The 12,382-nt window shown below is 44.0% G+C and overlaps 1 protein-coding gene across 6 annotated transcripts in view; it reads left to right on the top strand.

Annotated features, from left to right (window-relative positions):
* ctif (CBP80/20-dependent translation initiation factor) overlaps positions 1–12,382 on the top strand; it is a 170,792-nt gene that overhangs the window by 85,815 nt on the left and 72,595 nt on the right. For all 6 annotated transcript variants that reach the window (XM_084693260.1, XM_084693259.1, XM_084693258.1 and 3 more), the window contains 2 exons: positions 1,383–1,487; positions 1,667–1,742. In XM_084693260.1, the coding sequence (XP_084549386.1) occupies positions 1,383–1,487; positions 1,667–1,742 (181 nt within the window). The remainder of the gene's footprint in view (positions 1–1,382; positions 1,488–1,666; positions 1,743–12,382) is intronic.

The following is a 12,382-nucleotide window of genomic DNA, read 5'->3' as shown; positions in this document are numbered from 1 at the left end:
TATATATTTAAATATTTTGATAAAGGTGACAAGGATCCGAGGGGGTTCGGATCCTTGTCACCTTTTTCATCCCTGATGAGTTTGCACCCCTGCAATGGTTCACTTGGTTCACATCCAGCCCTGTGAATGTTAAATTTGTATGTTCAATAAAGACACCAGAAATTACAATTGATTGTCTGTTATCGGCTTAAGCACATTGTGTTTGTATATGGTGATTTGATGAGGATAAGAATACATTTTATGGCACATTACTGCAGAAAACCAGTTAATTCCAAGGGGTTCACATACTTTTTCTTGCCACTACAGCGTTTCCGCTATGTTGATTTTGCGGCCCCCCACGGCTACATTTCTTCCGCCACGGTATCAGAAATAGGGCTGTACACATTTTTTGATTGTTATTGTGAATTGTTAGAGTGCATGTCGGAAAATAGCACAGACACACGCTTCACAGCGCAGTTGAGATTGCGTGTGTGCGTCCTTGAGAAGTCGTATAACTTATGTTGTCAGTTCATTTAAGCCTGTTATTGTTTTAGTCTATAGTTCTTGCACATTTTTAACTGGTGATTTTCATTGTTTGTATTCTTCCCCTGCTATCGAAATTGCACGTCAGTTGATTCGATAGCGATTGCTGCCCTTGCTCACGTTTGTATTTTAGGTGCATTATTATGCTAAAGTAGTTTTAATTAATAAATAGTGGGTATATTGTTATTATTTGCTACAGAATGCTTAGCCTATCAAGATCAAATGAAGCAGACGGTGTACATGGTTCCGAGTGGCCTACCTTAATTGATAGGCTAGGCCACTGACCATTTACAATAAATTGTTACGTCAATTATGAACTGGCAACATTTATGACATTTACAACATTAGCAATTAGACTATTACATTAACCTGCTCCGAAATATAGGGTTAGGGTTAAAACTTTGTTTTGGCCGGGGCAAGGGGGGTTCGGACAGACCTGCCCCCACTGCAAAAAAAAATCCTAGGAAACACTGCACTATATGTCATCCACTGAGCTCGCTGTTTTTTCACTGGTTGTTGTAGTGCAGAACACAACAGGAACAGGGACCTAAGCAAGGTGTAAGGGTGGACAGGGTCAGCATGTTTAAGTGGGTGCTGTGGGTAGTTAACAGACAGTATGCAGGTCTTGGATTTCTCCAAAGGTCGACATTTCTGCCAAAACAAAACCATTCAATATCCAGTATCAAGTTAATGGTGAAACCTTTGAGAATGTGTTATAGCACCTGCTCAAAAAAATGAATACTGCTGTTATTTTTACCTGTTCTTCATCCTCCTCCTGCTTTGTCTTAATCCTTCTCATCTTTATTTACCTCCTCTTGTTGCTCCCCCTGCTGCTTTTCATCTTCCTGCTCCTGCTGCAGAGGTGCCACGTGGGACATGCAGCCTGAGAAGCTGGACTTCAGCCAGTTCCACAGGAAGCCTTTCCGGGGCACGCCAAAGCACCTTCCACACATCGACCGAGAAGGGTGAGTGATCTACTCTACCCCACTCAAACTTGCTCTACTCTGGCTTACTCAACTCTACTATGTTATGCTTTACTTAGCTTTCCTGGAATCTACTCCTTTCTCCTGTGTTGCACTCTACTCAGATGTACTCCATTCTATTCACCCCTCTTATTATCCTGCTTCTTGTCTATGTCTCTCAGAATGATCAAGGACAAGTTTGAGGGGGATGATGGGATAGACCTGACAGAAATGGAAAGGTTTCTACCCGGACTTGCAGTAAGTGGCTCTCCTCCAGCAAGAAGTGAACTATGAGTTGCTATTTTTATTTTTATTTTCATTCTGATGTTATTTGTAGGAATGCAGTCTTCACCTTATTTACTTTGTACCACATAAGGTTTGGCGATGAGCACTCCCTAGTGGCCAAAAGATGAACACATTGGTCCTAGCAGAGAAACATAATTTGGTATTTTATATATTGTCATATGCTGACTAGTGGCAAAACAGAGTACTTACATTTAATAAAATACTAATGTGTTGAAGCTATAAGCTTGCAGTGCCCTCCAGTGGTAGGTTTTGGGAGCCGCATGTACGGCTTTCTTTTAGAACGTTGAATAAGATTTAACATTTTGGGGGGAAATTTTTTTGGGTTTTCTGATTTGACAAATTTGCCCCTGGGTTTGGCTGTGGTGTATCAGTCTAGGCCAGTGGTTCCCAGCCCTGGTCCTCAGAGCACCCCTGTCCTGCATGTTTTCGATGTTTCCTTGCTCCAACACACCTAATTCAAAAGAATGGGTCGTTATCCAGCTCTGTAGAAGCCTGCTTATGATCATTCATTTGCAGGACAGGGGTGCCCTGAGGACCAGGGTTGGGAACCACTGGTCTAGACTTTCAAACAGGCCACTCATGGGTGTTCTTAACTTAACTCAAATACACAGTCAAACACTCAACACGCACGCACACAGGCTTTCCCAACCTGTCTGGTCCATTACCCAGATGTGGCAAATGACACCCCACAAGTAAGCATTGGACAAAATTGAGACGATACAAATGACCCTCGAGATCAAGCGGATATGCAACACAGCTCCAAAGATTCAGGGCAAAGGTTAAGCCTGCAGTCAGAGAAGTTAAGGATGCTATGTGCTTTATTAATGTGTCCAGTGTATTAACAGTATGCCTGGTTCGGGTCGAGGTTTGAGGTTGGTAGGCCACAAATGATTGTCCCGGTCAACACAGAACGGGTTCTTGTCCTCAGGTGAAGAGGGCAGAGGCTGCCTCATGTTCGAGGCCTTGACTCATCAGCACAAACTGGAAGCTTCTCTGACTGTCTGACTCATTGACTGGCTGCAGAGTGCCAAGGAAGTGAGTCGAGATTGTCCACTCCCTGTCACTCAGATGCCTTGCTAACGTAATGTCAGGAATCACACACATGACTAGCGCTCCGACTCTGACTGGAAGAGGTGGCTGGCTGTTCCATCTTGCTGTGTAAGGTCTGCATCCAAACAACAATGTCAATGATGATACTCTGAAAATGTTCACATCACATGGGCAGGATCTGAAATTAATGTGCTGTCTACCCATAGGCTTTCTGCTTTACACTAGGAGAGACTGAGAACTTCATACCACAGTGACCTCCAGTGTCTAGCCATCTCCAGGAGACTCTGGCGCTACTTTGTCAAGACTAAGTCACTCATGCTCTTCTTTTGCCCTCTCCCACGCCCCCCGTTTCCTCTTCCCCAGCTGGGAATAGTAAGATAATGTTCCTTCAATGTGGAAAAGTACCAAGCCAGGAGAAGCCAGGGCGGGAAAAGCATCTTCCTACCCAGCTGAGAGTGGAGCTTTTCCCAGCCAATGGGTGGGAGCCTTGCTGGATTTTCTGAAAAGCTGGCTGCTTTCATGGACCCACTCTCTGTCAGTTTTTCTGTCGCCCTCACAGTTTTTCTTTCTCACTCTCTCCCCTGTATCTCACTCTCTCCCCCTCTCTAGCGTCTATCTGTGTCCTATCTGTGTCCTTCTGTCTTTTCCTCACTATCTCCCTCTCATTCTCTTTCTCTCCCCTCTGCCCCCCACTCCCATCTCTCTCTGTCTCTGTCACACACAGAGACCCGAGGACAATAATAGGGGTCAGACGTCAGATTCCTTTGCAGTGAATCCATGTTATTGAATGAAGGCAGATTCACTGTGTATGAGTCAGTTCCATTCCTTATGGTCATATTCAGGTCACACTCTGACAGATAACCAGGCAACTTGAGTTGTTGTTGTGTGTACAATGCTTGCGTGTGTGAGAGTATGTATGATTTAGTGTTAGTGGGTGGGTGAGTATGAGAATCCCAGGGCAAGGGTCTAGGGTGGGTACTGAGATCAGAGGTGGTGGAGTGAGAAATTTGACAATTTTTACTCCGTAACCCCACAACAACATACAGACTCTCATTGTCACACACACACAAACAGGCACAGTCCCAGACAGTCAACTCGGATCCTTGGGCTGATGATGTCGACATGACTTTTATTGTGATAGACAGCTGTGTATGCTCTGGTGTGCTCTCACTGTACCTCTCACATCAACAAACTCCACACACACACACAGTGTGTGTGTTTCCGTGTGTGTGTTTGTGACAATGTATATCGGACTGTGTGTGTGAGACAAAAGAATGTGACACACTCTGGTAATAAGGGGTCGTTGTGGGCATTCAAATATTCTTTCAGTCTTTTTACAGTTTTCTTTTTTTTTGTTGCATATTACAAAAGGTAAAATGTTGAAAGAGTTACTCAGTATAATAAATAACATGTTTAGGATCACTTAATACTCATAATTTGTTCATGTTTACTTAAGCTTCCATTTGAGTTGTGGGTACTTAATGCGTAATGTGATTTGATTGCATCATGGTGCAGCCAGCTACTTTTAGCGCGGATAGGGGGTCAAGGGTCCAGTAATGATTGCTAGATGGCGTTCTTTCACGCAGCCAAGGCAAGGTCATAAACTGAAGTGGCCTTCGTCAATCTGTCATTAATTTCCGTGTTGAAAGTTGGTGACTTTCTCATTTGTTTCATGTCATACACGTTGAGGGTTAGACTTCAGTTGGTTTGTAAATGCGTATCCCGATATTATGAACATTCTATTGTCGGCTGACAATGAACTAATCGTTGTCCCGAGTCAAAAGTAGAAACACACAGGGACATCATAAACATTCAATTGTCGGATAGATCCAGTTATCCTAGAAAAAAAACGATTCTTGTTAATCTGTTATTGTCAGGCCATGGTCCAAGTAGGACTATTGTAAATATGAGGCAGTGTAACTTGTTTGAAAATTCTCAAATTTATTCTGAAATTTGTCCTTTTATTTATTACTGTAACATTGGTAACCGCCCATGGTGTTAATGCTAAGTACTAACTTGTCAACAATCATAACCAATTATGCATTACAACGAAGGTTTGCTATAGCACGTCAAACTTTTTATGTCCCGCCCCATAATAAATATTCAAAAACATATAGCCGTTATTTACTTACTGCAATAATATTGTTGAAGAAAGTGTTTTAGTCCGTCTCTTCATTAACACATGCAGCCTTATGACTAAGTTCAGTTAAGTTTAAATGCTGCAGTATGGCCGCACTGACGAGGGGCCGCTATTACTTAGCATTTTGTTTGTCTTGTTAGGGTTTGTAAGTTGTTTTTTCGAGTTGCTCATTCAGTACAACCAGCAAACAGTTCTGGATATTAGGTTGTCACTTGGCAAGGACTATTTTATGAACTTTAATTCCACTTTCCGGACTGCGAGCTCGGACTGCAAGGGGCTCTTTGTTGTTCCGCCCCTCTGCTAACTTGCAAGACAGAGGAAGAAGAAAAGAGGCCGAGTGCTGGAGTTCTCGTCCAAACTCAGAAAAGGAGTTTCAAACCTGCTTTTCCATCCATTCTACTCGCTAATGTTCAGTCCATCGATAGCAAAATGGATGTGAATCGGTGACCGCACCTCATCCACACTGATCACCAACACCCTCCAATCCTTGTTAAGTTTGCTGACGATGCAACCATTGTAGGCCTCATCTCTGGCAGTGATGAGTCAGCCTACAGAGAGGAGGTTGATACCCTGACATCATGGTGTCAGGACAATAACCTTCTCAATGTCAGCAAGACCAAGGAGATGATTGTGGATTATAGGAGGCGGCTAGAGGAGGAGCATGCACCCCATCACATCAACGGATTCAAAGTGAAAAACGTAAGTTGTTTCAGTTTCCTCGGGGTGAACATCAGCAATGACCTCACCTGGTCTGTTCATACAGACAAGGTGGTCAAAGCGGCCCGGAAACGCCTCTTCTGCTTGAGGAGGCTGAAGAAGTTTGGCATCGACTCACTAACTTTTACAGATCCACTATAGAGAGCATTCTGACTGGTTGCGTCACAGTGCGGTATGGGACCTGCAAAGACAGGGACCGCAAGGCCCTACGTAGTGTGGTCCGGTCTGCTGAGTTCATCATTGGCAGAAAGCTCCCAGCCCTACAGGACACCTACCACACATGATGCCTCAGGAAAGCAGGCAGGATCCTAAAATACTGTTACCACCCATCCGTCTCTTTATCCTGTTGCCTTCTGGCAGGCGCTACCGTAGGATTCGGTCTCGATTTAGCAGACTGGACAATAGTTTATATCCAAGGGTTGTCAGGCTTCTAAATGGACACTGATATGGACATTGATACATTTCTCACTAGCCACTTTACACACTGTCACTTTCTATTCACTATTGCATTAACTTACTCTACTTTTCTTAGGTTAGTATAGGTCTTGTCTTTGGTTAGTTAGGTGTACAAGGTTAGTGTAGGTCAGTATGTGTATTAGAGGTCTAGTATATTGTTGGGCTGGGCGATAAATCAAAAAAACAATTATCTAAGTAATGACTTCCCTCAATAAAGATATTGTAACATTTATTCATTTTCAATAATGTCGATAGAGAATAATTAGGAAACATCAGTACATTTAATTTCTGTGATGCAGCAGGAAGTTGCGGAGAAATGGTTGCCTACGCTCACAAAAATATACTGAGCACCTCGAGTGGAGTAGATAATGTTAACCGCGGAAAATGTCTCCTTGCCAAAAACAGTGGCAGCAATAGCCATGGCGAGGGAGCAAATTCCAATGAAGAAATTATTGATAAAAGGGTTCGTCTTCTTCAGTTATTTGGAAGTTGTTTGGCTTTTTGAAATCTGACAAAGAGCAGAGCAATGTTCGGTGCAAATTGTGTAGTAAACAATTTCAAGTTCAAGTCTTTTATTTGTCAGGTACACAGAACAACACAAGGTCAGACTGGGCACTGAAATTCTTAAGACAAAACAACGCAAGCACCTGGCGTAACATAACATATTAGTACACAGAACATAATATACATCTATGCTGAGCTTAATTAAGTGAAACTTCCTAAATATACAGATAGTAATAAATAATCGACTATACTAACCCTAATACTAAAACTTCTTAGATTACGGATAACAATAAATAATACACTATAGTAACCCTAAATGCACATAAAACCTATTTCAACCCTATAACCTATTCTAACCTAAGTGGAGTAAAGTACTCTTGGCCCTTGGGTAGAAACTGTTGTCCAGTCTGCGTGTGCACGACCGGATGCTGCGGTAACGCCTGACAGAAGGCAACGGGGTAAAGAGACTGAAGGATGGGTGGGAACAGTCTCTTAGAATCCTGCCGGCTTTCCTTAGGCAACGTGTGTGGTAGGTGTCCTGTAGGGCTGGGAGCTTCCTGCCGATGATGAACTCAGCAGAACGGACCACACTTTGTAGGGCCTTGCGGTCCCTGTCTGTGCAGCTCCCGTACCACACTGTAATACAACCAGTCAGAATGCATCTGTAAAAGTTAGTGAGGATGACTCCATACCAAACTTCTTCAGTCTCCTCAGGAAGAAAAGGTGCTTACGGGCCGCTTTGACCACCTTGTCCATGTGAACAGACCAGGGGTCTCATTTATAAAGCTTGCGTACGCACAAAACGGGACTGAACATGTGCGTACGCCACTTTCCACGCAAAGGTTGTGATTTATAAAAAAAACTAACTTGACGGGAGAATGTGCGGTCCTCCACGCAAACTCTGACCCTCCCGTAGGCCTACGCACATTTTGAAAACAGTTTGAATTGGCGACGCAGATGACCGTACTGTAGTCAGACTGCAGAAATTGAATGTGGGAAAAACATTACTCATAATATTTATATATTTTGTTTTCCTCATACACGGTTTTTTCATTCAATTTCATGATTGTCATGAAGATTACATCCAGCAGTGTTATTTGCGCTTGTACTGAGTGATTCTTGTTCCATAAACACCTTGTACAATCCAACTCAAATTTTAAATAAAATTTAGGCTTCCTCACCATCAGATTGTCCACTACGGGGGTTCAGGAAGGGGAGATTCCCTGACTGCATGGAATACAGGATAACATCACATATCCTACCTTTAACTAACTGCAGAACACAGTGTATAACTAAATATATTTATTTAATACTGTGCAAATATCCTCATCTGTCAAAAACTGGAAATACAGTTGTTAAGCTCCCGCAATTGCTACACTCTACGTCCTCGTTATCAGTCCAGACTTTAATAGATTACTGTTCATAACAAAACGCTTTTGTTTTCAAATTGTATTTTGACTCACAGTATCACTGGCACAGTTGACGCCACTCGCACAGTTTTTTTAAATTGGTGATCTACCGGCCACCAAATTTTCTGAGTTTTCGGGCTCCACCAATAGGCTAACAGTGTCTGAGAAGTTGTCATGCGCTATGATTCACCGTAAAGAACAATTGTATGCCAGGGTCATGATGAGATACTAGATTAGCATTCATGAGGTGCTTTGCATTGACTATATATGGTTAAAAATGGGCGTGTTCAGGGCGGGGTACAATGCTGATTCACGTACGCACACTTGTGGGTAATCTGTGATTTATAAAGGGAACTTTGTGTACAGGTGTGCGTACGCACGGTTTTATATATCTGAATTTTTGTGTGCGTACGCCATTTTAGGCTTTTGGGCGTACGTACACTTTTAGTAAAAATCCTACGCACTTTATATCAATTTTATATATAAGACCCCAGGTGAGGTCGTTGCTGATGTTCACCCCGAGGAACTTGAAGCAGCTGACCTTCTCCACTTCAGATCCATTGATGAGTAGGGGTGCCTGCTCCTCCTCCTGCCGCCTCCTATAGTCCTTAATCATCTCCTTGGACTTGCTGATGTTGAGAGAGAGGTTATTGTCCTGACACCATGATGTCAGGGTGTCAACCTCCTCTCTGTAGTCTGACTCGTCACTCTCAGAGATGAGGCCCACGATGGTTGTGTCATCAGCAAACTTAACAAGGAGGTTGGAGCTGTACGTTGCAGCACAGTCGTGAGTGAACAAGGAGAACAGGAGAGGGCTGAGCACACAGCCCTGGGGGGTACTTGTGTTGGTGATCAGTACGGATGAGGTGCAGTCACGGATTCTTACCACCTGTGGCCTCCCCGTCAGGAAGTGGAAGATCCAACTGCAGAGGGAGGTGCTAAATCCCAGGTCCACAAGCTTGGAGACCAGTCTGGAGGGGATGATGGTGTTGAATGCTGAGCTGTAGTCAATGAACAGCATCCTCACATACGTATTCCCCTTGTCCAGGTGGGAGAGAGCGGTGTGCATAGTCAGAGCGATGGCATCGTCTGTAGACTTTTTGGACCGGTATGCAAACTGCATGGGTCCAGGGTGGGGGGCAGAGAGGAGCAGATGAATGATTTGACTTGCCGCTCGAAGCACTTGATGACAGAGGTCAGTGCTATCGGGCGATAGTCGTTAAAACATTTGACCTTGGTGTTCTTGGGCACAGGGATAATGGTGGTCCTCTTGAAGCAGGTGGGGAGTACAGACAGGTTAAGGGAGAGGTTGAAGATGTCACTGAAGACCCCTGCCAGCTGGTCAGCTCAGCCCCTGAGGGCCCCACCTGAAATGCCGTCTGGGCCAGGTGCCTTGCGGGGGTTGATCTTCTTAAAGCACAGCCTCACCTTGGCTACAGTTAGTGTAGGCACACCACTGGCTTGGCCTTCAGGCAGCTCCACTGCAGGGGGGTCACTGTCCCTCTCAAAGCGAGCATAGAAGGAATTCAGCTCGTCTGGCAGTAGGACAGAGGACTGGGTGTCTTTGTAGCCTCTCCCTTTGTAGTCAGTAATGTCTTTTAGTCCACTCCACATGCGCCTGGGGTCAGAGCCATGGTAGCTGGACTCCACCGTGGTCCTGTAAGCCCTTTTTGCTGCTTTGATGGCCTTCAGAAGGTCGTATCTGGCCTTCCTGTACTCATCAGGGTCCCCAGAGTTAAAGGCGACAGTGCGGGCTCTCAGCTTGGCCCGGACCGCGGCATCAACCCAGGGCTTCTGATTTGGGAAAGACCGGACAACTTTCTTGGGGACGTCATCAATGCAGTGTTGGATGTAGCTGGAAACAGTGTCTGTGTATCCGTCAATGTCCCCATCTGCTGCCTCCTTGAACATCAGCCAGTCAGTGGTGTCAAAGCAGTCCTGGAGGGTTGCCACACTATCGTTACTCCATAGGTGAACTGACCTCTCAACCGGTCTGACCTGTTTAAGCCATTGTTCATATGCAGGGAGGAGAAGAATGGAGGTGTGATGAGCCTTCCCAAAAGCAGGGCGGAGGAGGGTTTTGTAACTGCCCTTGAATGCTGTATAACAATGGTCAAGGATCTGGTCTCCACGTGTGAAGAAGTCAATGTGCTGATTGTACTTGGGCAGGACTTTCTTCATGTTGGCTCTGTTGAAATCACCAACAACAATGAAGGCTGCCTTTGGGTGCACATTTTCCAGACCATTGATAATCCCATACAGTTCATCTGATTTTTACAGTTAGCAGCTCAACGACCAGAGAGCAGTGAGATGCTAGTACCGCTATATCCGTAGCCCAGAGAGAGTTAACCATAACACAGACACCTCCGCCCCTGCACTTCCCTGAATCAGCTGTTCTGTACTGGTGGTATATGGTGAATCCCAACGGTGTAACCGCTGTGTCGGAGTCTCCGGAGACAGCCAGGTCTCGACGAACGCCTGTACACAGCAGTTCCTGATGTCCCGTTGGAATTTGGCACGAGCGTTAAGTTCATCCATTTTGTTGTCGATGGACTGAACGTTAGCAAGTTAGATGGTTGGAAAAGCAGGTTTGAAGCACCGTTTCCGAGTTCGAACAAGAACTCCAGCACGCTGGCCTCGTTCCTTCTTCCCCCGTCTCACAGGGAAACAGAGCGGCGGAACAACAAAGGGCCAGCTGCAGTCCGAGCACGCACTCCGAAAAGTGGAATTAAAGTTTGTAAAATAGTCCTTGCCCAGTGACAACTTAATGTCCAGAACTGTCTGCCGGTCGCACTGAATAAACGACAATATAACATTGACAAAACAGGTAACGAACACTAAAATGACAAGCAGGTTTTTGCGGAGCTCTCGTCAGCGCAGCCATCTCTATGCGCACCGGATGTTCACACCGGTTCACATGTTAAACAAACAGGTGGTTACTAAGTCTGGTAATACCAAAAACTGAACATTTGGACTTCTCGACAGATCGAAACGTCCATATTTGGTTTCTTGTATACTACAACAATACGTGGGAAAATTCCAAATCAAACATGACTAATCTGGAGCAGACGCCATGTTGTTAATACTTGTTTCTTGTAACGTAGCAACTGTTGGTCATGGTAAACATTTCTAGGTTTGACAATTTCAAGATGGAAGAGCAACTCATCGTATGTGTGTCTACACATTCAGTCTTGTTTTATACGCCTCTATACGATTAAAGAGACGTTAACAAAAAATGTATACCTAGCGCAGGGTTGCCAAGGTTGTCGGTGTCCCTGGTGTGTTATATTCAGTCTCGTCACTTTAGCTATAGTACATAACCTAGCTCACTTTTCTTCTGTGCTAGCTGCATACAGTACTAGTCTAGCTACAGTAGTCTAGTTTACCCGGCACACAATTGACATTCAACGTTGAAATGCTTGTTGGCAGTCACTCGCTAGCCATACAGTAAATGTGTAGTGGCCATAACCTAGTGAATGTTACTGGAAAAATGTTTGAAGTGCTGTACAATACTGTAGCCTATAGCCTAGTTGACAAGATCATGCAACATCTAGTCAGCGTATCTGATTCCTTGCATCATGCCGTGTAAAAGCTGTATTTTGATCGAGACAGGAGCACCTATATATCAATAATGATCGCTATTGTAAATACATGAACCCAAGTCTGCACACCGTTTTACACAAACTACAACAGTGACCGTAGAGAACTACAACTCTGTATTAACTTTTTTTAACACGCCCCCGAGCGTGGTGCACTGTGGGAAGGCCAGCGGTGCAAAGCGTAAAAAACGCTGCAGTGTGAACGCACCGTTACGTGAATAGGCCATAAGGTGAACTAGGAAAAAGTGTCTAGAAAGTGATTTTCGTTCCCACACCTGGGCAAATGCATTTTTTCATAGATAACACCCTTTTGGACTTTATCTTAAAAGTTCTCCGCAAAATATCCTGCAGTTTTTTGTCACGATCCATAAATGTATACAATTGTACATTTAAAAAACAAAATTCTTATGCTGCTGGTTTTGCTTGTAACTTTATGTGTATTCATTTTAGCAACACAAAATAGCTCTCAAACTAATTTATACATGTACCTAAACATTTGAGACAGTATTGGTGCATTAGTATACTCAAGTGTGAATGTAGACAATGAAATATGGTAAATTTGTAGAAAATATGCTTATACTTTACGGATTGGCACCAAGCAAAATTATACATACACATTGTAAATTTAGCAAAACTGTGATGTTTTATACATCACAATGTTCAGTAGGCACATTGTAATCACAGAAAGATAAAAAAATAAAAGAAGCACACTGGCCC

The sequence above is a fragment of the Hypomesus nipponensis genome, chromosome 27 (genome assembly GCF_054491055.1).
Source record: "Hypomesus nipponensis isolate SF chromosome 27, ASM5449105v1, whole genome shotgun sequence".
Taxonomy (NCBI): domain Eukaryota; kingdom Metazoa; phylum Chordata; class Actinopteri; order Osmeriformes; family Osmeridae; genus Hypomesus; species Hypomesus nipponensis.
Note: the sequence above shows the minus strand (reverse complement) of the source record. Positions and strands in the feature narration are given on the sequence as shown.